At 42.0% G+C, this 22,842-nt stretch overlaps 1 protein-coding gene across 4 annotated transcripts in view; it reads left to right on the forward strand.

Moving 5' to 3' along the window:
- SRPX (sushi repeat containing protein X-linked) overlaps positions 1-22,842 on the forward strand; it is a 149,114-nt gene that overhangs the window by 94,527 nt on the left and 31,745 nt on the right. For 2 of the 4 annotated variants that reach the window (XM_058184455.1, XM_058184456.1), the window contains 5 exons: positions 3,969-4,090; positions 5,502-5,681; positions 12,104-12,237; positions 14,382-14,503; positions 18,177-18,680. In XM_058184455.1, coding sequence (XP_058040438.1) covers positions 3,969-4,090; positions 5,502-5,681; positions 12,104-12,237; positions 14,382-14,503; positions 18,177-18,357 — 739 coding nt within the window. In that variant the 3' untranslated portion in view covers positions 18,358-18,680. Of the gene's footprint in view, positions 1-3,968; positions 4,091-5,501; positions 5,682-12,103; positions 12,238-14,381; positions 14,504-18,176; positions 18,681-22,842 lie in introns of those variants that run through there. The other 2 variants (XM_058184458.1, XM_058184457.1) reach the window with 2 other exon arrangements.

Here is a 22,842-nt window from a genome sequence, read left to right on the forward strand (position 1 = left end):
AGCCTGGCATTTCCCTACCCTCTCAGCAATCTCTGCGTCCATGAGTGGCCACCACACATAGCTTCTAGCTAACCCCTTCATCCTTACGATCCCTGGGTGACCCTCGTGGAGGAGGTCCAATACCTTTCCCCTTAATTTATCAGGAATTATTACACGATCACCCCATAACAGGCACCCCCCTTGAGCCGAGAGCTCATCTCGTTTTTTAACAAATTCTTTGAACCGTTCGCCCGGCGCAGCAGGCCACCCTCTCTGTACCCAACCGAGTACAGTCCTTAACACAATGTCGGTATGATGCCGAGCCACTTCCTTAGATGTGACTGGGCCAGAGTCCAACGAGTCAATAAGTAGGATGGGCGTCCCGGAGTGGGGTCTTGATCGCCCCTGGTAGTGGGCATCGGCTCAACGCGTCTGCATGCCCACTTCTTTTCCTGGTCGATGCTGCAGCTTGTACGAATAAGCGGCTAAGAATATAGTCCATCGGGTCAAGCGTGGCGAAAGTGCCACAGGCGTTGGGCGGTCGCCAGCCAGTATCCCTAGTAGCGGTCTGTGGTCAGTCACGATTTCAAAATTCCGCCCAAAGACATACTCGTGGAATTTTTTGACCCCTGGCACAATGGCTTCTGCTTCTTTGTCTAATTGGCTGTAGTTCCTCTCTGGGAGGACATCGTTCTAGAGTAGAAGCTATAGGGGCTTCTGTGCCGTTTGAAGTCTATGGCTGAGTACAGCCCCACCCCATAAGGGAGGCATCGCAAACCAACACTAGGGGTAATGAGTTGTGATATTGAATGAGCAGGCTATCGCTTGAGAGCAGGTTCTTTACTGCTTCGAAAGCCCTATTTTCTGTCTTTCCCCAAGACCAAACAGTATTTTTCCCTAAGAGCCTATGCAGCGGTTCCATAGCAGTTGCTTTGTTCTTTAAAAGACCGCGTAAAATTCACCAATCCAGGAATGCCTGCAGCTCTGCTTTGTTTTTGGGCGCTGGAGCCTTCCTAATTGCCTTGACCTTGCTCTCAGTAGGGTGAATTCCTTTCTTGTCTATCCGGTAGCCCAAGAAATCGGATTCGACCCCTATCTGGCATTTGTTTGCCTTGACTTTTAATCCGGCTGTCCGGAAAATCCCAAAACCTTTCTTAACGCTCCCCAATTCCTCCATGTTTTCCCTGAAATTAGGACGTCATCGAAGTAGGGGACTACCCCTGGGAGCCCCTGCAGTAGTCGTTCCATTAGGTTTTGGAACAACCCTGGTGCCACACTGACCCCAAATTGCAATCGGGTGCACTTGAATGCCCCCCTGTGCGTTACAATCGTTTGGGCTTCGGCTGTGCGGGCGTCTACGGGCAGTTGCTGGTAGGCTTGGGCCAAGTCTAACTTCGCAAAGACTTGCCCTTGCCCCAAAGAGTGCAATAAATGTTGCACCACGGGAACCGGGTAAGCGCTTTTCTGTAAGGCTTTGTTAAGCGTCGCCTTGTAGTCAGCGCAAATTCTAATTGACCCGTCCGACTTTAGTGGGGTGACGATTGGCGTCTCCCACTTTGCGTGATCGACTGGCACCAAAATCCCCTGATTGATGAGCTTGTCCAGCTCCTTATCGATTTTTGGTTTTAGGGCAAAGGACTCCCCTCGCCTTAAGCCTAATGGGGGCTACCTGGGGGTCTAAGTTGAAGGAAATAGGGGTCCCCTTGTACTTGCCCAGGCAGTCCTTGAAGACATCTTCGAACTCGTTAAAGAGAATGTCTTTCAGGTTACAGTCACTTCTGTAGATGCCAGTCACTCCCATGCCCAGGGCACGAAACCAGTCTAGTCCCAACAGACTGGGCAGAGTTCCTTCGACGATCGTGATGGGCAGGGTCTTCTTGTGTGGACCGTACTCGACTCGGACGGAGGTGGTCCCTCGAACAGGGATGCGATTCCCTGGTAGTCGTGGACTCGTAGTCGTTGTGCTTGCAGGTGGCGCTTGCGACGGACGGCAGCGACCGCCAAAGTGTCCCAGGACATGATGGTGATCGCTGATCCGTGTCTACTTCAAGCCGGCACCGTACTCCCTCTATTTTTGGCTTGGTGAAGATCTTCTTCTCCACTTTGGTCGAGGCGCGGCCTATGACCACAGTTGTTTGGTTGGAATCCGCGCCTTTTTTGTTTGAGCCAATCGCGGGTCGCCTTGCCGATTCCGCGCTCTGATTGGCCGATTTGAATTTTCGGCGGGAAGGTTGGGCAAACTTGAGCTAGGTGCCCTTTCTTCCCACACCGCCGACATGTCGCGTCTTTAAACTTGCAGCGTTGGCGCTGGTGTTGACCCCCGCAGCTTCCGCATTCGTCTCGGTCCCCTTTGTCGCGTTTCTCGGTGCGGCAGACCCCTTCCTCATCTTCACCGTCGGATTCGGTCTGAACCTCCTCCTGGTGCACCGGAGTTGCCTTTGCGCTCGCCTTTTGTGGGACCGGCTTCTGCAGTGTCTCTGCCGCTTGGGAGGACATTTCATGTGCTCTGGCTTCGTCCAGAGCGTTGGCCAGCGTTAGGTTGCTCTTTGCTAGCAGCCGTCGCCGCAAACGGATGTCTTTGACCCCTCGGATGAGTTGCTCGAGGAGCACCTCGTCTAGGTCACGGTATCCGCAGTCCTTGGGCGCTCTTCTTAGGGCGGCCATGTAGTCACCGATGGACTCGCCCTCCATCTGCCTTCGCTCTCCGAATTCAAACCGCCGCACGTACTTGGACGGCGTTGGTGCGAAGTGATTTCTTAGTAAAGTCTGTAAAGTTGGCCACGACACCGACTGCAACGGCGTTGGCTCTGCCAGGGCTTCCGCGATATCAATGACCTCCGGACCGCAGTGGCTTAGGAAATAAGCCCTTTTTCGGTTATCTGGAACTCCGTGCAGTTCGTTGGCTTCTAGGGAGCTTTGAAGCGGGTCATATCGTTCCCATTTCTCTTTAGCCGGGTCAAACGGTGCGGGCGGAGTGTAACTGGCCATCTCCGCTTTTCTGCCCTGGGTTTGCTGGGTTCGGGTCTATCGTGCTTCAGCTCGGTTCTGGTTCTCCTCAGCCTCGAGATCCCACCTTCGTCGCCAATGTTAAGTTCTGGAAGTAACGAGGCTGGAGACCAGGGTAGTGACAACAGCTCTTTAATATAGGGTGAACCCAGCAACAGGCTGGGGGAAAAACCTCTCCTTTTATACAGTTCTACTGGAGGCTTCGTCCAATCAGCAACGTGCTGATTTCCCGCTCAAATATTTAAAGGTACAAACATGAATACATAACAGTATGAATTGAGAAATTTACAGCATTTTAGTTCCTAGTCTTTCTTTCAAACATGCAGTCCAAATAATTTTGCAGTCTAGCAATTGAAGAGTAACAAGATGCAAGATCAACTTTTATATAGCTAGTGCTTATTTTATATCCATATATAGTGTTGCAGGATCCAATCTAGGTCAGTCACCAGGACCAGAGGTTTTGTTTTCTGAGCTTTCAGACTCGTGCTGGAGCCCATCTTAGGGAACTTTTCTCTAGCAGAATATATTCTGTTTTGTGTGTGGTATTCATAGTGCCTGTTGTAATTGGCTTTTTTAGATGTTGATTGGGGTGTGTTCGTAGCTGGATTTTATGACATTAGCTATTGTTTGCTTGTGCTGCCCAGTCCACGTCTTTCAAGTACTTGATAGGCTGGTGGTAAATCAGCGCTCCTGTTGATTGATGAGGGCCTGTTTCACTTCCCTGGCTATTTTTGTGTCTGCTCATCCAATAAACTTAGTAGCTGCAAAATTGAATGTTTCCTTGTTCATTGCTGTGTGAGGCTACCATTGACACAATAGTATTATTGTTGTTACATATCAGTAGATGGTGTTTTAAAAAGATTCTCAGACGTTCTAGATAAGTATAATATTAACAATTTAGTCCATATTCTCTAAAATATATACTGCAAGAATGAGACATTGCTGTCTTTTTAAAATTTAACATTACTTTATTTCATTTTTAGTGTTATCTTGAAAGGACTTCCACCAGGATCATATTTTTCAGAAGGAGATCACAAAATCCAATATACTGTGTATGACAGAGCTGGGAATAAGGGAACTTGCAAATTTTTGGTCAAAGTCAGAGGTAAGATCACTTTGCAGCTGAAAACAAGCACAGTCATTGAACCCAAACCACATTCACATGTTATTTGGAGATGTAGACTAGCTTCCTGAATGTATCCATCAGGGCCAATATTCAGAGTTACAGTTCCAATATATCTGGAAGGTACTATACCAGGAGTGAAATCGGGACCATTTTGCTACCAGTTCGCTGCCTGCACATGCATGCTGCACGCCAAGTGCGTGCTGCATCTACACATATGCACCAAACACATGCGGCATGTGCAGTGCGCGCCAAACGTGTGTTGCATGTGCATGCACGCACACACATGCAGTACGTGCAAGAATTAGACTTGGGAGGGTAAGTAGAACAGCAAGGGGGGGATCAGCTGTGGCATGTAGTTTAGCTAAACTGCATAGCACAGGTGATCGTCAGATCATAGCTTTTTTTAATTACCGGTTTGACCAAACTGGTAGCTAACTACTGGTTTGACCAAACTAGTAGCTTTTTTTCACTCGAACCAGTAGTTTTTATCACTACCAGTTTGCCTGAACTGGAGCATTTCACCCCTGCACTATACTAGTACAGGCTTTTGTAGATAACACACAATAAATAGGAGCTAGCCTTTTCAAAAGCATTGAAGATAATAAGTTGATGCATTTTGTATGACTGAACTACTACTCCATAACCTCTGTTGCATATACTACTGGGATTGACTGAGGTTATCTCTTGAGGATAGCAAATTCTCTCAGATTTAGATAATTATACCTTCATAGTTTAGCACAGTAATTTGTAATATAATTCTATAAAGAATTAAATTGCTGATCATACCTGAGGATTGCATTCTGTTTATTAATGTGATATGTTATGCTTAGGAAATAGAAACAATCCAATTCAGTTTAGTAACAGTAACAGAGTTGGAAGGGACCTTGGAGGTTGTAGTTGAAATTCCCATCATAGGAAATAGGTATAACTAGTGGCATTATTCTGGTGTTAGGATCACTGGGAGTTCAGCTTTATAAATGATAGTGCTCTATAAAAACAGGATCGTTACCCAGATAGTCTTATTATCCCATGAATTAATAGATAGCACTAGCACTAGCACTTAGACTTATATACCCTTCTCTCTAAGCGGTTTATAGAGTCAACATATTGCCCCCAACAATCTGGGTCCTCATTTTTACTGACTTCGGAAGGATGGAAGGCTGAGTCAACCTTGAGCCTGGTGAGATTTGATCTGCCAAACTGCTGGCAGCTGGTGATCAGCAGAAATAGCCTGCAGTACTGCACTCTAACCACTGTGCCACCACAGCTCTATAAATTATAATTAGTTAACTAGAAATAAATAAATAATCTTTCAAGAAGGTACTAGATTTTCATTTTGATATACTGGAAATGATGAAGAATACTGAATTCTGTTATTTTGTATTTAAAGTTAGGCGCTGTGGAAAATCAAATGCCCCAGACAATGGCTACGTAAAATGTTCTGGTGATGGAGATAATTATGGTGCAACTTGTGACTTTTCCTGCATTGGCGGGTATGAGTTGCAGGGAAGTCCAGCAAGAGTTTGCCAGTATAATTTAGGCTGGTCAGGAACAGAGCCAACCTGTACACGTACGTGAGTAATGAATAAATCCTGTAAGAGAGAAGAATATAAATCAGGATTATATGAATTATTTGAAACATGGTTTAACCTGCACCGCACCGCAGGGAGACGGAACCGGTTCGATGGTTCCGTCCCAGGCACCTGATGGACCCAGAGAGGTTTCTGAGGGAACTTGGGCCGTCAGAGGAACTGGTCGCCGCCTGGGAAGAGGTGGTGGCTGGGGCTTTAGACCGTGTCGTGCTTTTGCGGCCTCTGACCCGGCGACGAACTCGACCAGCTCCTTGGAATAATGAGGAGCTGAGAGAGATGAAGCACTGGAAAAGACGCCTAGAGAGCGCCTGGAGGTCCAGTCGCTCCGAACCCGACCGAACACTAGCGAGGTCGCATATTCAGACCTACCTAGTGGCGATCAGAGCGGCGAAACATAACTATTTTTCCGCTCTCATCGCATCGACAGATAATCGCCCAGCCACCCTGTTTAAGGTGACCCTCTCCCTGCTTACGCAGGAGGCTCGGGAGGACCCCTTGCAGGGGCGTGCTGAGGATTTTGTACAATATCTGTCTGATAAAATCACTCGGATTCGGGACGGACTGGACACTGATTGGATAGATCCGGTGGGTTGGCGGGGACGAATCTTGAGAGATTTATCTGGGCTGAGTTCAATCTTGTGACTCCCGATGACATGGACAGGTTGTTGGGTAGGCTGAATCCCACCACATGTTTATTGGACCCGTGTCCCTCTTGGATGGTACTGGCCACACGGGAGGTTACACGAGGCTGGCTCCTGGGAGTTACCAACGCTTCTTTGGTGGGGGGCATTTTCCCCACCGCCTTGAAAGAGGCGGTGGTGAGGCCCCTCCTTAAGAAGCCCTCCCTGGACCCAGCTGTATTAGCGAACTACTGTCCAGTCTCCAACGTTCGTTTCTTGGTGAAGGTTGTTGAGAGTGGGGTGGCATATCAGCTTCCTCAGCACCTGGAGGAAACTGTTTATCTGGACCGGTTCCAGTCCGGTTTCAGACCCGGGTACAGCACCGAGACGGCTTTGGTCGCGTTGGTGGATGACCTCTGGAGGGCTCAGGACAGAGGATGTTCCTCTGTCCTTGTCCTGTTAGATCTCTCAGCGGCTTTTGATACCATCGACCATAGTATCCTGCTGCGGCGGTTGGAGGGATTGGGAGTGGGAGGCACCGTTTATCGGTAGTTCTCCTCCTATCTCTCTAACCGTTTGCAGACGGTGTTGGCAGGGGGGCAGAGGTCGACCCCGAGGCGCCTCACTTGTGGGGTGCCGCAGGGGTCCGTTCTCTCGCCTCTCCTGTTCAACATCTATATGAAGCCGCTGGGTGAGGTTATCCGTGGTTTTGGGGTGGATTATCATCTGTACGCTGATGATACGCAGCTGTACATTTCCACCCCGAACCACCCCAACGAAGCCATTGAGGTGATGGGCCAGTGTCTTGAGCCCGTGCGAGTCTGGATGGGGAGGAACAGGCTCCAGCTCAACCCTTCCAAGACTGAGTGGCTGTGGGTTCCGGCGTCCCGGTACAGTCAGCTTACGCCATCGCTGACTGTGGGGGGGGGGGAAATACTGACCCCCAGGGGAAGGGTGCGCAACTTAGGCCTTCTCCTATATGATCGGCTATCCTTAGAAGAACACTTGACAGCCGTCGCCAGGGGAGCATTTTATCAGGTTCACCTGATTCGCCAGTTGTGCCCCTTCCTTGATCGGGACTCCTTGCGCACTGTCACTCATGCCCTCGTCACTTCCCGCCTGGACTATTGCAATGCTCTCTACATGGGGCTCCCCTTGAGGAGCACCGGGAGGCTCCAGCTAGTCCAGAATGCGGCCGCGCGGGTGATAGAGGGGGCACCATGTTGCTCCCGTATAACACCCATCCTGCGTGGCCTGCACTGGCTGCTGGTAGCTTTCCGGGTGCAATTAAAGGTGCTGGTTATCACCTTTAAAGCGCTCCATGGCTTAGGACCGGGGTATTTGCGAGACCGCCTTCTGCCACCGATTGCCTCCCAACGACCTGTGCATTCCCACAGAGCGGGCCTCCTCAGGGTGCCGTCGACCAAACAATGTAGGTTCGCGGCCCCCAGGGGGAGGGCCTTCTCTGTGGCGGCACCAGCCCTATGGAACGAGTTACCTCCGGGGTTACACCAACTCCCCGACCTCCGGGCCTTCAAGCATGAACTAAAGACTTTATTATTTCACCGAGCGGGACTAGCCTAAGAATGTATTTTAGCGAAATTTTAATGGGTTTTTAATCGGTCTTCGACCGTTTTAGTGATTCGGCCACTAAATATTTGTTTTTAAATTGTTTTTAAATAGTGTTTATTTATTATATTTATATCATAGTGTTATGTGTATTTTAATATTGGCTGTACACCGCCCTGAGTCCTTCGGGAGATGGTGCAGTATAAAAATGTAATTATAAACAAATAAATAAAAAACCTAATACCCCTTCAAGTTTCTTCACATTTCTTGTTAACATAACTTACATGTAGATTAAGTCAGTGGTGAAATCTGAACCGTTTTACTATTGGTTTGCTGGCCGCGCATGTGCCAAATGTTTTTTAAAAGGTAAAAAAAAGGCTCCGATGATTACAGCTGTGCCACGTGATCGTCGGAACCTTATTTTTAATTTTTTTAAGCATTTTTTTACTACCTATTCACCAGAACTGGTAGTAAAAAATACTTTTAAAAGGTAAAAAAAAAGGCTTCGACAATCAAAGCTGTGCTACGCAATCATCGGAACCTTTTTTTTAACCTTTTAAAAGCATTTTTTTTACTACCGGTGAGGGTGAATAGGTAGTAAAAAAGTAAAAAAAAGGCTCCAGCGATCGTGCAGCACAGTTGTGATCGTCAGAGCCTTTTTTTTTTTTACTTTTTACTTTTTAAAGCATTTTTTACTACCTATTTGCCCAAGCTGGTAGTAAAAAGATGCCTAAAAACTTTTTTTAAAAAGTTCCAATGATCAGCTCAGCGACACACGATAATCTGAACTTTTTTTTTTTTACTTTTTAAAGCATTTAAAGTAAAAAAATGCTAAAAAAGTTTTTTTAAAAAGTTCTGATGATTGCATGTCACTCAGCTGATCATCAGAACTTTTTTTTTACATTTTTTATTTACTGGTTCAGCGAACTAGTATCATTTTTTTACTACCAGTTCGGGTGAACCCGAACCGGTAGCCCAAACCGGTAGCATTTCACCCCTGGATTAAGTGGATAATATTTTGCCAATAAGCAATAAAAAAAACTTTATTTCATTTTGTAAATAGGCCGGCAAAATGGTAGTCAACATAATAGTACTTTTTACTTTTGTATTCATTGTATTAAAGCCAAGAAAGTTCTCTCTTTTTCCATAGATCTTCAATGTTAGAGATCTACAGAAATGTATGGGGAAAAATCTATAAATATGCTTTCTGTTTCTTTCCTAAAGTTTTTCCCCATTATAATTCTCAATTCTTTTTTAAACTTAAAAAACAAATGATGCTGTAGTGTTCAGAATTGGAATGAAGAGCTTTATGGAACACACTCAGTAAAGAGTTATCTGGATTATGATAATTCATGGATGTCCTTTAACTTGAGTATTTCTCTTCATCCCATTCCTATTCTGTGGATTTCTGTGGATTTTTTGGTCTTTCTGAATATATGTTGATTATTGAAAGCCATATAATAAAATTAAGAGATATGAAGGGAGGGGTAGATTGAGATTTTATTTCTATCTCTTTTTTATTTTTTATTTTTATTTCTAAGACTGGGAACTCAAAGGGGAAAAGATCTTCCAAAGAATGTATGGTTGCTAACATAGCACTTGTCTGTAATTGCTTAAATTAAATGAGCCTTCTTCTGGGATTGTGCTGCTAAGCAATCCAGAAAAAAAAAGATCCAGCTGCTTTAAGAAATTGATGGCTGATTTTATTACAATGACAGAACACAACACAACACAAACATACATAACATAAACACATAATCTGTGTTTTCTTTTTACATGACGGTTTCGTTCCTTCAACTTTCTACTTTATACATTCCCTTTTTCCCTTCTTTTTTACTATCTTTGACTTTATCGTCCCTTTACATCTAGTTTCATTTATTTACAATATTTTACATATTTGTTATCTTCTCTTCTCCATCCTTTATTTCTATTTAGTTTTCCTATTCTCCAACCACTCATACCATTTGATCCATATTTGATAATATTCTGTCTCTTCCTTTTCCTTTATTTCTTTCGTTAATTTACCATCTCCGCACAGTCCAGAATTTTCTTGATTGTTTCTTCGTCTGTTGGTACCTTTTCATTTTTCCAGAACTGTGCGTAGGCAATCCTTGCCACCGTAATTATGTGTAATATCAAATCCTGAATATCTTTGCTGTAAATTCTGGTTAATATCCCAAATAAGAACGTCTCTGGTTTCAAGTCCACCTTATGTCCACTTATCTCTTCCAGTTTCTGATTCTGGACCAAAAAATTTTCACCTTAGGACATGTCCACCATAGGTGATAGTATATTCCAGGAGTTTTTTTGCATTTCCAGCAGTTTGACAAATTATTAGGAAACATTTTAGCTAGCCATACTGATGTAAAATGCCATCTGTAAAACATTTTTAGCTGGTTTTCCTTGTAAGCCATTGATAGTGTCAATTTAATATTTATTTCCCATAATTTTTCCCATTTCTCCAATTCTACGTTGTAGCCAAAAAAAATTGCCCATGGTATCCTTAACTACCTCTTCTTCCATTTTATATCTAAGTAGATATTTATATATATTGCTAATTAATTTTATTTCTGTTCCATGAATGATTTTATCCAATTCTTTTTTTATTATTATTATTTTTATTTTTTTTTATTTTTTTTATTTACATTTATATCCCGCCCTTCTCCGAAGACTCAGGGCGGCTTACATTGTGTAAGGCAATAGTCTCATCCTATTTGTATATTTATATACAAAGTCAACTTATTGCCCCCCCAACAATCTGGGTCCTCATTTTACCTACCTTATAAAGGATGGAAGGCTGAGTCAACCTTGGGCCTGGTGGGACTCGAGCCTGCAGTAATTGCAAGCAGCTGTGTTTAATAACAAGCTTCTTACAGCCTGAGCCACACTGCGGCCCTTTTAAAGGAACAGTTTTTTGTTTTTTTTTAGTTTTTTTGCATTTATATCCTGCCCTTCTCCGAAGACTCAGGGCAGCTTACACTATGTCAAGCAATTCTTGCGGTTCTTTTCATACCTCATAGCTTTTTTTATCTTTTTATTACCTACCCATATCTTGTTCTAGTTCCTGTTTCTTTTTCAACTCTCCCTGGTCATTTATCAATTCCTTATATCTAATTATCTTATTTTTCTCCAGTAAATTTGGATATATCAATTCTTCTGTTGGTGATAGCCACATTGGGATTCTTGTATAATGTTTTTGTTTTATCTTTTTCCAAATCTGTAGCAGTGCATTCCTGATCCAGTGTGTTTGAAAATATTTATGTGTTTTATACTTCTCGTCCCACAGGAATGCATGCCACCCTACTTGTAGATCGTGTCCTTCTATTGTTAGCACTCTATTGTTTTTCAGCTCCATCCAGTCTTTTAACCAGACTAGACTCGCCGCTTGATGATAAATTTCCCATTGTGGTAACCCCACACCCTCTCTATCCTTTGTATCTTGGAGTAATTTCATTTTAATTCTGGGCTTTTTCCTTTGCCATATAAATTTGGAAATTAATTTGTTTACTTCTTGAAAAAATATTTTTCCTAATTTCAATGGTATCACTTGGAACAGAAATAATATTCTCGGCAATATGTTCATCTTCACTGTTGCTATTCTCCTTAAAAATGAGATTTGCAACTTTTCCCAATTTCCTAAATCTTTTTTTATTTGGTGTATCAATTTGTGGTAGTTGTCCTCCTTAATTGAGGAACATTTCGCGGTAAGCCAAATTCCAAGGTATTTTATTTTTTTAGTTGTCTTCATTTTTATTTTATCCTCTAATTCAATTTCCTATTCCTTTGTTAAATTTTTTGTAATCAATTTAGATTTATCCTTTTTAATTTTGAGTTCTACTACCTCTCCAAATTCTTTTATCCTTTGTATCAGTTTAGGACCCGTTTCCATCGGATCTTCCAAAATAAATACCATGTCATCGGCAAATACTTGAGTCTTGTGTTTATGTTACAGTATGTATGCTTGTGTTGTACTGTGTCATTATAATAAAATCAATAAAAAACTTTTTTAAAAAAAAAGAATTTGATGGCTGATGCCTATTCTGTTGAAAATGTATATAAAAAGCTGATCTTTCTCCAGGAGCTGGAAACACTTTTTAAACTTTGGCATCAGCTAAGACTTTTTCTGTCTGCTTTTCTACATGATTTGTTGTTTATTTTTAAGTTTCTATATGAACATGGCAGCATGATTAAATTTTTTGTATATCTTTCAGCTATGAATATTAATATTGGTGTGAGGACAGCAGCAGCTCTTCTAGATCAGTTTTATGAAAAACGAAGGTTGCTTATTATATCCACTCCTACTGCATCCAATTACTTTTACAGAATGCAGCTGGGAATATTGCAGGTAAAGAAAGTCTTTAATGTTTTAGAAAGTCTTTAATACATTCTAGATTGGATGGAACAGGAGCACAGGGAGCACAGACAAATCAGCAAAATTGCTTCCTCTTCTGACCCATTGCTGCAGTAATTCAGCTTAGAGGATAATGGTCTTCATATAGTTTGAAGTTATTCTTATTTTTTCCTCTTCAAAAATGAGTCTAATTTTTTAGCAGGCATATAGATCCCCACATATAGATCCCCACAAATAAATAAATGGTTCATATACAGAATGAAATGGGAAACGTGACAAAGTGGTTCCAGGAAAAAAATCAGAGAGTCTTAAAAGTCTATGTGATTAAACAGAATTTGGGTCTGAAAATAAATTTATTGTCCATTTCATGTGTAACCCCATCTTTTTTTGACAAGCTTTCAGAAGTGAATAGTTTCTTAAGTGCTAAACTATTTCACAATTAAACATGTTTAATAAAATTAGTTTCTATTAATGTTGCCCATGTCCAATTATATTTGTAGAGAGTAGATGAAAATAGGCAAGAACTACAAAAAGGACTGAAATATTTTTAGTCCTTTAGCAACAAGATAACATTTGGAAGGGATTGAGGCAAATGCCTCACTAATTCACTGGAGTATAAGACGAGGGAGGGAGTACAGCACAACCAGACTTGCAAGTTTGTTATTATAGCCAATATCCATAAAAATAGTTTTAACCTTCCTGTGAAATTGACTTCTTGATCTGATTTACTTGATATGACTGATAGATTGTGAGGTGACTAAGACATAAATGATTGTCTGAAGGGCCTCTTATGAATGGCAATTAGATAGGTTTGTGAAAAGCCTTCCTGACCTCAGCTACCACCTGCTCTTTGAGCAGAGTTGTGAATCTAGGATGATCCCAGATTGTGGTTCAGTCTTAAACAGAGACAACTTCATCCAAGACCAAAGATGAAAACTCCTCAGATGCAGGAGGCTCAAATAACCGTGGCCATTTGGTTTTGCCACGATTCAGCCTGAGCCTTTTCCTCCCTATCCAGACCCAAACAACCTCAATACATTGCGTCAGAACATTGCCATTAATACTGGGAAGGCCCAGGGTCAAGATGTTTGGTTTGATATCATTTGCATATTGCTTACACTGGACTCCAAGTATATGAAAGGCCTCCCCAGATGTTTCATATAGAGGTTAAATAGGCAGAGGGAGAATGTTGAGTCCTGAGGTACTTCACAAGTGAGGGGCAATGAACAAACCACAGAGGGAGGAAAGCCATTGCAACAGTGCCCTTCCAAATCTTTGCAGCAGTCCAGAAGGATACCATGGTTAATGGTATCAAAAAATCACTAGGATATCAAGGACTACAAGGATGGTTGCACCATTCCACTCTCAACTCAGATACCAAAAAAATAAGAAGGTATCATTGTCAGATGCTGCAGTTAGTCCAGAATGCGGCTGCGCGGGTGATAGATGGAGCCCCTCGTGGCTCCCGCATAACACCCATCCTGCGCAGACTGCACTGGCTACCTGTGGCCTTCCGGGTGCGCTTCAAGGTTTTGGTGACCACCTTTAAAGCGCTCCATGGCATTGGGCCAGGTTATTTACGGGACCGCCTACTGCTACCGAATACCTCTCACCGACCCGTGCGCTCTCACAGAGAGGGTCTCCTCAGGGTGCCGTCAGCGAGGCAATGTCGTCTGGCGACGCCCAGGGGAAGGGCCTTCTCTGTGGGGGCTCCCACCCTCTGGAACGATCTACCCCCCGGACTTCGTCAGCTTTCGGACCTTCCGCCGCGGGCTTAAAACATACTTATTTAATTGTGCAGGACTGAGTTAGATTTTAAATTTATGGGTTTTAAATTGGGTTTTATTTTTATACTTTTTAATTAATGGGCTTTAGAATAAGTTTTTTAATTGTTTTTATATTGTATTTATATTGTATTTATCTGTTTTTAGTGCCTGTAAACCGCCCTGAGTCCCTCGGGAGATAGGGCGGTATATAAATATGATTAAATAAATAAATAAATAAATAAATAAATCATCAATTGTTTGGTCATATAAAATTTTGCAAATACAATAGTCCCAGATTAAAGATTATCACAAACACATTGTATAGATGCTTTTCATAATTAAACCAATTGATTATCTTCCTATTTTACACAGCCAGCACAATGTGGTTTAGAGCTCCGGCATGTTACAGTGATTGAATTGGTTGGGGTTTATCCAGCACAACTGGGAAGAATAGGATTAAGATTGATGCCTCCTGCCTTGGCTGTACAACTCAGGTAAATAATATATATATTTATATATATATTATATATACATATATATATATGTATGTATGTATGTATGTATGTATGTATACACACACACACACATACATATATGTTTTCTGAGGTTTTCGCAGGTGTTTGTATGTAGGTCTTTGGTTATTCGGGTTTTCTCCCGCGTAAAATTGGAAGTGTCTTGGTGGCGTTTCGACGAAGTCTCATTCGTCATCTTCAGCCCTGGTGTTTACAGCTTCGTGTTTCTAGGAGCAATGTCTTCAAAAAAGGAGATCCCAGCCTAGTTGAAAATTACAGACCAATCTCTCTATGTTGTGTCACCTGCAAAGTAATGGAATCTATCATCAACCAATCCATTACCCTCCATCTAGAAACAAACAACCTACTCTCTAATAAACAATTTGGTTTCAGAAAAAAGTTATCATGTAACTTACAACTTCTCCACTGCAAAAACATATGGACTACTAACCTTGATCAAGGCAAAGCAATAGATGCAATCTACATAGATTTCTGCAAAGCTTTTGACTCCGTAGTACATGATAAACTCCTAAAACTAAAATCCTACAGCATTTCAGGACCTCTTTACAATTGGTTTGGTTTGGTTTATTAGATTGGATAAATGCCTTCCTGTCAAACAGACAACAAGTGGCCAAATTTGACAACGCTCTATCAAATCCTGTTCCTGTCAAAAGTGGTGTTCCCCAAGGCAGCGTTCTTAGACCAACGCTCTTCATACTATACATAAATGATCTCTGTGACCTTATCTCAAGTTATTATGTTCTCTTTGCTGACGATGTCAAACTATTTAACACCACCAACAATACTTCTACCCTTCAAAAAGACCTTGACTTTGTATCCAATTGGTCTAAAACTTGGCAACTCCAAATCTCAACCAGCAAATGCTCAGTCTTACATATTGGGAAAAAGAACCCTAACGCTAAGTACAAGCTTGATGGACATTACCTTACAGATGACCCCCACCCTGTTAAAGACCTTGGAGTTTTCATATCTAATGACCTAAGTGCCAAAGCCCACTGCAATTACATAGCAAAAAAGGCTCTAAGAGTTGTAAACCTAATTTTACACAGCTTCTTTTCCAAAAACTCTACACTACTAACCAGAGCATACAAACATCCTTGAATACAGCTCACCTGTCTGGAACCCATATCACATCTCTGACATTAATACAATTGAACGCATCCAGAAATATTTTACAATAAGAGTTCTCCGCTCCTCTGAAAACAACAAAATACCTTATACCACCAGATTTGAAATCCTGGGATCAGAAAATTTAGAACTCTGCCGACTCTGACAAGACCTGTGTTTAACACACAGAATCATCTATTGCAATGTCCTTCCTGTAAAAGACTACTTCAGCTTCAATTGCAATAATACAAGAGCAAACAATAGATTCAAACTTAATGTTAACCGCTTCAATCTTGATTACAAAAAATATGACTTCTGTAACAGAGTTGTTAACGCTTGGAACTCACTACCTGACTCTGTGGTCTCTTCTCAAAATCTCAAAAACTTCAACCAAAAACTGTCTACTATTGACCTCAACCCATTCCTAAGAGGACTATAAAGGGCGTGCGTAAGAGCACAAAAGTGCCTACTGTTCCTGTCCTATTAGGGGACTGGAGACTAAAACATATGAAGAACGGTTGCAGGAACTCGGTATGCCTAGTTTAATGAAAAGAAGGACTAGGGGAGACATGATAGCAGTGTTCCAATATCTCAGGGGCTACCACAAAGAAGAGGGAGTCAAACTATTCTCCAAAGCACCTGAAGGCAGGACAAGAAGCAATGGGTGGAAACTGATCAAGGAGAGAAACAACTTAGAACTAAGGAGAAATTTCCTGACAGAACAATCAATAAGTGGAACAACTTGCCTGCAGAAGTTGTGAATGCTCCAACACTGGAAATTTTTAAGAAAATGTTGGATAGCCATTTGTCTGAAATGGTGTAGGGTTTCCTGCCTGGGCAGGGGGTTGGACTAGAAGACCTCCAAGGTCCCTTCCAACTCTGTTATTATGTTATATACTCTAATTGTAAGGAAAAATGTCCTCTGGCTGTTTGTCTTTAATGTCTTGGTTACATTTTTAGAGCAGGACTTTATAGAATGATATTTTTTTAATACAAGAGGATTCCAATAGATCATCTTGTTTAAATATTTTACTCAAATTTGACAAATAAATAAAATAAAATTTAATGATCCCCACATTATATTAAAATTAACATGTTCTTTAAAATATATTCTTTGCTTCATTAATTTATGATAAATTGTTATATTCTGTTCATTGCACAGATACTGTGGTTGCATGCTGAACTGTGCATAACATATATCTCTCTTCCCTGCATTGTCAAGCAACTGTGAGAAATACAAATGGTCTAAGTTTGGGTTTTTCCCCCCAATATCTAGTGCTGTAAATAGTTCACTTGATTGAATTTCTTTTAAATATCATATTTTAAGGTCATAAATTGAAAATTCTAACATTATGGTTTAGTCCTAATGAAAAGCAAACAGCTTTCTTAAACTGTAAAACATCAACATTTTTCCAACTTAGTAGTCAACATCAATATTTTTCCAACTTAGTAGTACAGAGTTACATTTCAGCATAAGGGCAACACTGATTTGTTTTTAAAAATGTTGTCTGGCCTTTGGTTATAGAAGTATATAGCTATCCTGGTAATGCATACCACTTAGAGTACCAGAGGCGTAGAGTATCTATGCTTTTCTAAAGCAAGACTGTTAGAATGTTTTCTAAAGCAAGACTAAAGTGAGCATGCTTACTGTCTAAAATCAAGATGGAGCTTTGCTATATTCCTTGGAATTTTGAATGTACTAGATATGCAAGGTATTTATTGCAGTACTAAGTGCTTTAAATTTATCTTTCTGTTGAAAGTTTTGACCACAGCAAAAAACTACATGTGGTAAAAATGCAGTGTGAGGACTGATTATCTTTGCTTGATATTTAACAATTATATCTGGAAAGAGGATTATTTTCTTTTTCAGATGTTGACAATAGAATAGAATAGAATAGAATAGAATAGAATAGAATAGAATAGAATAGAATAGAATTTATTGGCCAAGTGTGATTGGACACACAAGGAATTTGTTTTGGTGCATATGCTCTCAGTGTACATAAAAGAAAAAGAAAAAAAATACCTTCATCAAGGTACATTTATTGTCTTTATTGTATTCTCTAAGGAAAAGAGAATATTACTATACATAGGAATGAAAATCAATTTCACCCATACATTGACTGGAGAAGCAGCTTCAGGAAGCTTGTTTAGTCATTCTTTTCCAAATCGTGGTCAGCTCTGTTGATGATTGTTTTGGGTAGAAGAGAAGAATAACCTATTGAGGCCTCCTGCTTCAGCGAGAAACCAAGGGCAACTAAAGGAATTGCGAAAGGAGGGGAGTGGATATGAAGGAGTGTTCTTTTTTTTCCTGTCCTACACTTTGCTTGTCTTACATGTTTAGTTTGTAAGCTGCAGGCAGGGATTGATACATGCTGCTTTGGAATACTTTTGTCTAGAAACAGATGTTCTTGAGAGGCCCTTGAATGACCATGAACATGAGCAGGAGCAGTAATCAGGCGTGCAAAGTAACTTCTTCGTTAAAGAGAAAGGAAGTTATTAACAAACTTGTTTCTTTTCATACCCTCAGGTTGTTACTTCGTATCCCTCACTATAACTTTTATATGGTAGTAGTTGATAAACATGGTGTGGACAAAGAACGATATCCTTTTCCAGCAACCCCTGCTGAGCTCTATGCGCTCATTGACACTTTCCCTTTGAGAAAAGAAGAGATGAAATTGCAAGCTGAAATTGGCCGGTCTTGTCCCTGATTTTAGACAATAGAAGTTCAGTATTTTCACTGCCTAAAATTTTTCTGGTGCTATACAAAGCATGAGATTATGAAAGTCACTGCTGTACAGAACTTTTTTTCTTATATGTATGTAAGTATGTGTTTAGGCTATGGATGTTGCAAAACTATTCATTTAACCTATAAATGATATCTCCTTATCTTGTCAAAGATTTATTTTCTGCTGTGAAAGGTTCTTGTAATGATATTGAATTGCTTTGGTTAACTCTCCAGAATATTAGTTCCCATGTAAATGTTTTCATTTCTTTCACAGATCTTTTATTAATAAAACATTTTTGCATTTTACAGATTTAGTATTTATATTAACACCGTGTTACAAAGCTGTTTGTTTTTCATTCAGCAAAAAGGCTCCAGACTAAGTTGAGAGGAGTCTTCTCTGATTTCAGTCAACAAAACATGACTGAATAGGGATTCATCATTGTTAGGCAGCCCACAAAATGTTCTCTTCTTCTGGCTATAAAGCCTCATTGGGATACAGACAATCCTCAACTTACAACCATTCATTCATTCAAAATTACAGTGGTACTGAACAAAGAGACTTTCTACTTGTGCCTAAACTTACAGCCATTTCAGTACAACTATGGTCATACCAGGCCTTCTTACCAAGACTGCCTTGCACACTTTGGCGAAGGAAGCTTCCAAGACTGCCCAAAGTCACCTTGCAGCTAGATAAGCAGCAAACAAATTTGATAAATAAACAAAGCATCACAAGAGCAGACTCCATTCTCATGGTTGTTTGGAAGCCTCATTCTTCTAATTGTGGGATTTGGATTTGGATAAGGATGTGTCCAAGAATCATGAGAATGGAATCTGTTTGGAGAATGGTGCAAGGCGGCCTTGGTAAGCAGGCCTGGTGTGGCCAGCATCTACCTCACATATGTAAGCAAAATGGTGAAGTGGGGTGCAGCAGATCCTGTGCAACATAGGACAGCTGGGACTTGGCAGAATGGTGCTAGCATGTCAAGATGCAGTGTGGGACTTCAGTTTACTTTATTTAGTTTACTATTGTCATTGCACCTTGTACAACGAAATTAAATGCCATCTTCAGTGTACATTATAACTATAAAAATAAAACACAACACTCATCCTTCACATTCTATACAATTGAATTGAAAACCCAATATTGCATAAATATTGCACTATACAGTAGAATTCAATATAGTTACTGCCTTGGGATAGAAGCTCTTTATCCTGTACCATTTGGCAGATAGTAATAGTTCAAAAAACAGGTGCCCAGGATGAGAGAGATCTTTAAGAATGTTTTGAATTTTCTTAAGGCAGCGGGAGCTATAAAGCTCTTCCAAAGTGGGGAGAAGGCAACCAGTGATCCTCTGGGCAATGACGTTAACCCTCTGGGGCGCTGTCCTATCTGCTACTGTGCAATTGGCAAACCATGCACAGGTGCAGTAATTTAAAATATTCTCTATGGTGCAGCAGTAGAAGGCCACCAGCAGTTTTTCATTCAGTTGTTGTTTCCTGAGAAGTCTCAGGTAGTATAATCTCTGCTGGGCCCTTTTGACCAGTGCGGCAATGTGAGTGCCCCAGATTAGGTCCTCTTTTTGGATGACTTGTGGGGCTTGAGGCAGCATAGATCAGGGTTGGAGGGATAGGCAAATGGGGGGAATTGTAATGCCCCTTAAGTCGTAAGCTCTGTTGGCAAGGTTGGTGGCTGAGACTTCCTGGGCTATGGGAGCTTTGCAGGCACTGGTGGGCTGAATGGGTGACTGGAGTTTCCAGAGGCAGCTGCAGCTTTGCTGCAGGTCTCTCTCTCTCTCTCTCTCTCTCACACACACACACACACACACACACGGACTCCCAGGTTCTTCCCCAAAGCCCTGAAGCACCACTGCATTTCTTAGCTGGAACGCTACTTAATAACCTATGAGATTATTTAACTCCCACAACTGGGAGTGCCAGGACTGCAGTCACTGAGCGAAGCCATCGCCTGGCCTCTCATTTAATGACCACATGGATCTCAATGGGGAGAAAATCAGAGGGGAGGAAGTAGGAATCCCTTCCCTCCTTCCTTCCCTCCCTCCCTTCCTGAGGGAATCCTTAGGATACTCAAACTATGAAAAGCTAGATTTTCCCCTGAGGAATATTTGAAAAAGAGCCGTTCCTGGATTTGATCTCTTTCAGCTGCAGCCCTTTGGCCTCCAAGCCCTTCAACTGTGGAGCTGCCCCCTGCCTCTGGGGGATACCCTGGCAGTGGGGCTGAACTTCCCTTCCCATCACCCATGAGGCTTTCCCTCTGGACTAGACCCAGGCGGTCCCTGCAAATCAGACCCAGGCGGTCTGGAAGCCGTACGGGTCTGGATGGGGAGGAACAGGCTCAAACTTAATCCCTCCAAGACGGAGTGGCTGTGGATGCCGGCACCTCGGTACAGTCAGCTGCAGATGCGGCTGTCTGTCGGGGGTGAATCATTGGCCCCGATGAAGAAGGTACGCAACTTGGGCGTGCTCCTGGATGGTCGGTTGTCCTTTGAAGACCATTTGGCGACCGTCTCCAGGAGAGCATTTTATCAGGTTCGCCTGATCCGCCAGTTCCTGGACCGGGATGCCTTATGCACAGTCACTCATGCTCTCGTTACCTCTCGCCTGGACTACTGCAATGCTCTCTACATGGGGCTCCCCTTGAAGAGCACCCGAAGACTTCAGCTAGTTCAGAATGCAGCTGCGCGGGTTATTGAGGGAGCGTCTCGGAGCTCCCACATAACACCTATCCTGCGTAGACTGCACTGGCTACCTGTTGTTTTCCGGGTGCGCTTCAAGGTATTGGTTACCACCTTTAAAGCGCTCCATGGCTTAGGACCGGGCTATCTACGGGACCGCCTACTGCCGGCTTCTATCTCCCATCGTCCGGTACGCTCCCACAGAGAGGGACTCCTCAGGGTGCCGTCAGCCAAACAGTGACTGGCGGCCCCCAGGGGGAGGGCCTTCTCTGTGGGAGCTCCGACCCTGTGGAACGAACTTCCCCTCGGACTTCGATAATTACCTGACCTTAGGACCTTTCGCCGCGAACTTAAAACTTATTTATTTCGTATGGCTGGACTAGCCTGATTTTTATTTTTATTGGATGGGTTTTTAAAATTTTGTTATTTTACGGGGGAGTACGTTTTTTAACATTTTGGGCATTTAAATTAGTTTTTTAAGGGATGTTTTTAATTATTGTGTGTATTTATATTTTATCTGCCTGTTCACCGCCCTGAGTCCTTCGGGAGAAGGGCGGTATACAAATTAAAATATTATTATTATTATTATTATTATTATTATTATTATTATTATTATTATTATTATTATTATTATTATTAATTAGTTTGTAAGCGGTGTTATTCAGAAATAAGCCATCTGCTTAGAATCAGATAAAACACCTTATCCAAGAAAGCACAGGATTATTATTTTTTTTAAATTCCTAGTCATGTGTATTTAGAATCTGAGTTAAAGTGTAGATTGAGATTGATACATCCAGGAGATGCTATCTTAGGTCACAGGTAATAATCCTTAAAATGTTGAGAAGGAATCTATGTGTGTGTGGATAAAGAGGATTATTTGAAATACTATATCTTCAGTTGAAATATTCAAATAAATACTATATCCTCAAGGAAGAAAAACTGATTTAGTTTAAATTTCACACATGATGATCTCTCTCCCAGCTTCAATTTCCTATCTATAAAATGGGATCAATACAGGGGTGGGTTTCACTTACCTTTGCTACTGGTTCGCATGCACAGATCGTATTTGATGATGTCCAGGCGGGTGGGTGGAACCTCCCACCGCCTCTGCTACCAGTTCACCCGAACCGGTGTTAACCAGCAGCAACCCACCACTGGACCAATATCTGTATTTTACAAGGTGTTACAGGTGACAGGAATGCAGATTCTCCACACTTGTGCACAAACAAAAGTTTAAGAAAAGTTTCTTTAAATTTGGAGCCCTTTTTTTCCTGAGCTGGACAGGATCTATGTTCACCTGAATGCAGGATGCATTTTGGTTTGGAGAACAGTATCACCTCTTTGTTCCAAAGGTGCTTTTTCAAGAGGCAGCTGGACTTTCTGGTTTTTCTTTGAAGATGTTTCACTTTTTGGATGAGAACACGTCTGGTTTTGAGGCGGGGGGGAACCCTCCCCAAAAGTCCAAGAGCAGAGCTACAGAAACCAAAGGGAGATGCAAGAAGAAGCAAGAGGGGAAAGAAAAGGCTGGGAGAATTACTTTCACCCGTCTAACAGCTGCTGCAGCTATTTTCTTTTGCCTAGCCATGCTTTTTTTCTTTGCCTCCCCCCCACCTCATGTCTACTTAGGAATTATAGAGGAGGATGAGAATGGGCAGAAGCAGCCTATACCTTCAGCTAATCACCCTCCAGGTTTCCAAGGACTAGGAGCCTCTGTGATGTCGTGCTGACTCTCTGGACAAGTTTGGAGTTGGAAGCAAATTCAGAGATCAATTAGA

This window comes from Ahaetulla prasina, chromosome 5 (genome assembly GCF_028640845.1).
Source record: "Ahaetulla prasina isolate Xishuangbanna chromosome 5, ASM2864084v1, whole genome shotgun sequence".
Classification (NCBI taxonomy): domain Eukaryota; kingdom Metazoa; phylum Chordata; class Lepidosauria; order Squamata; family Colubridae; genus Ahaetulla; species Ahaetulla prasina.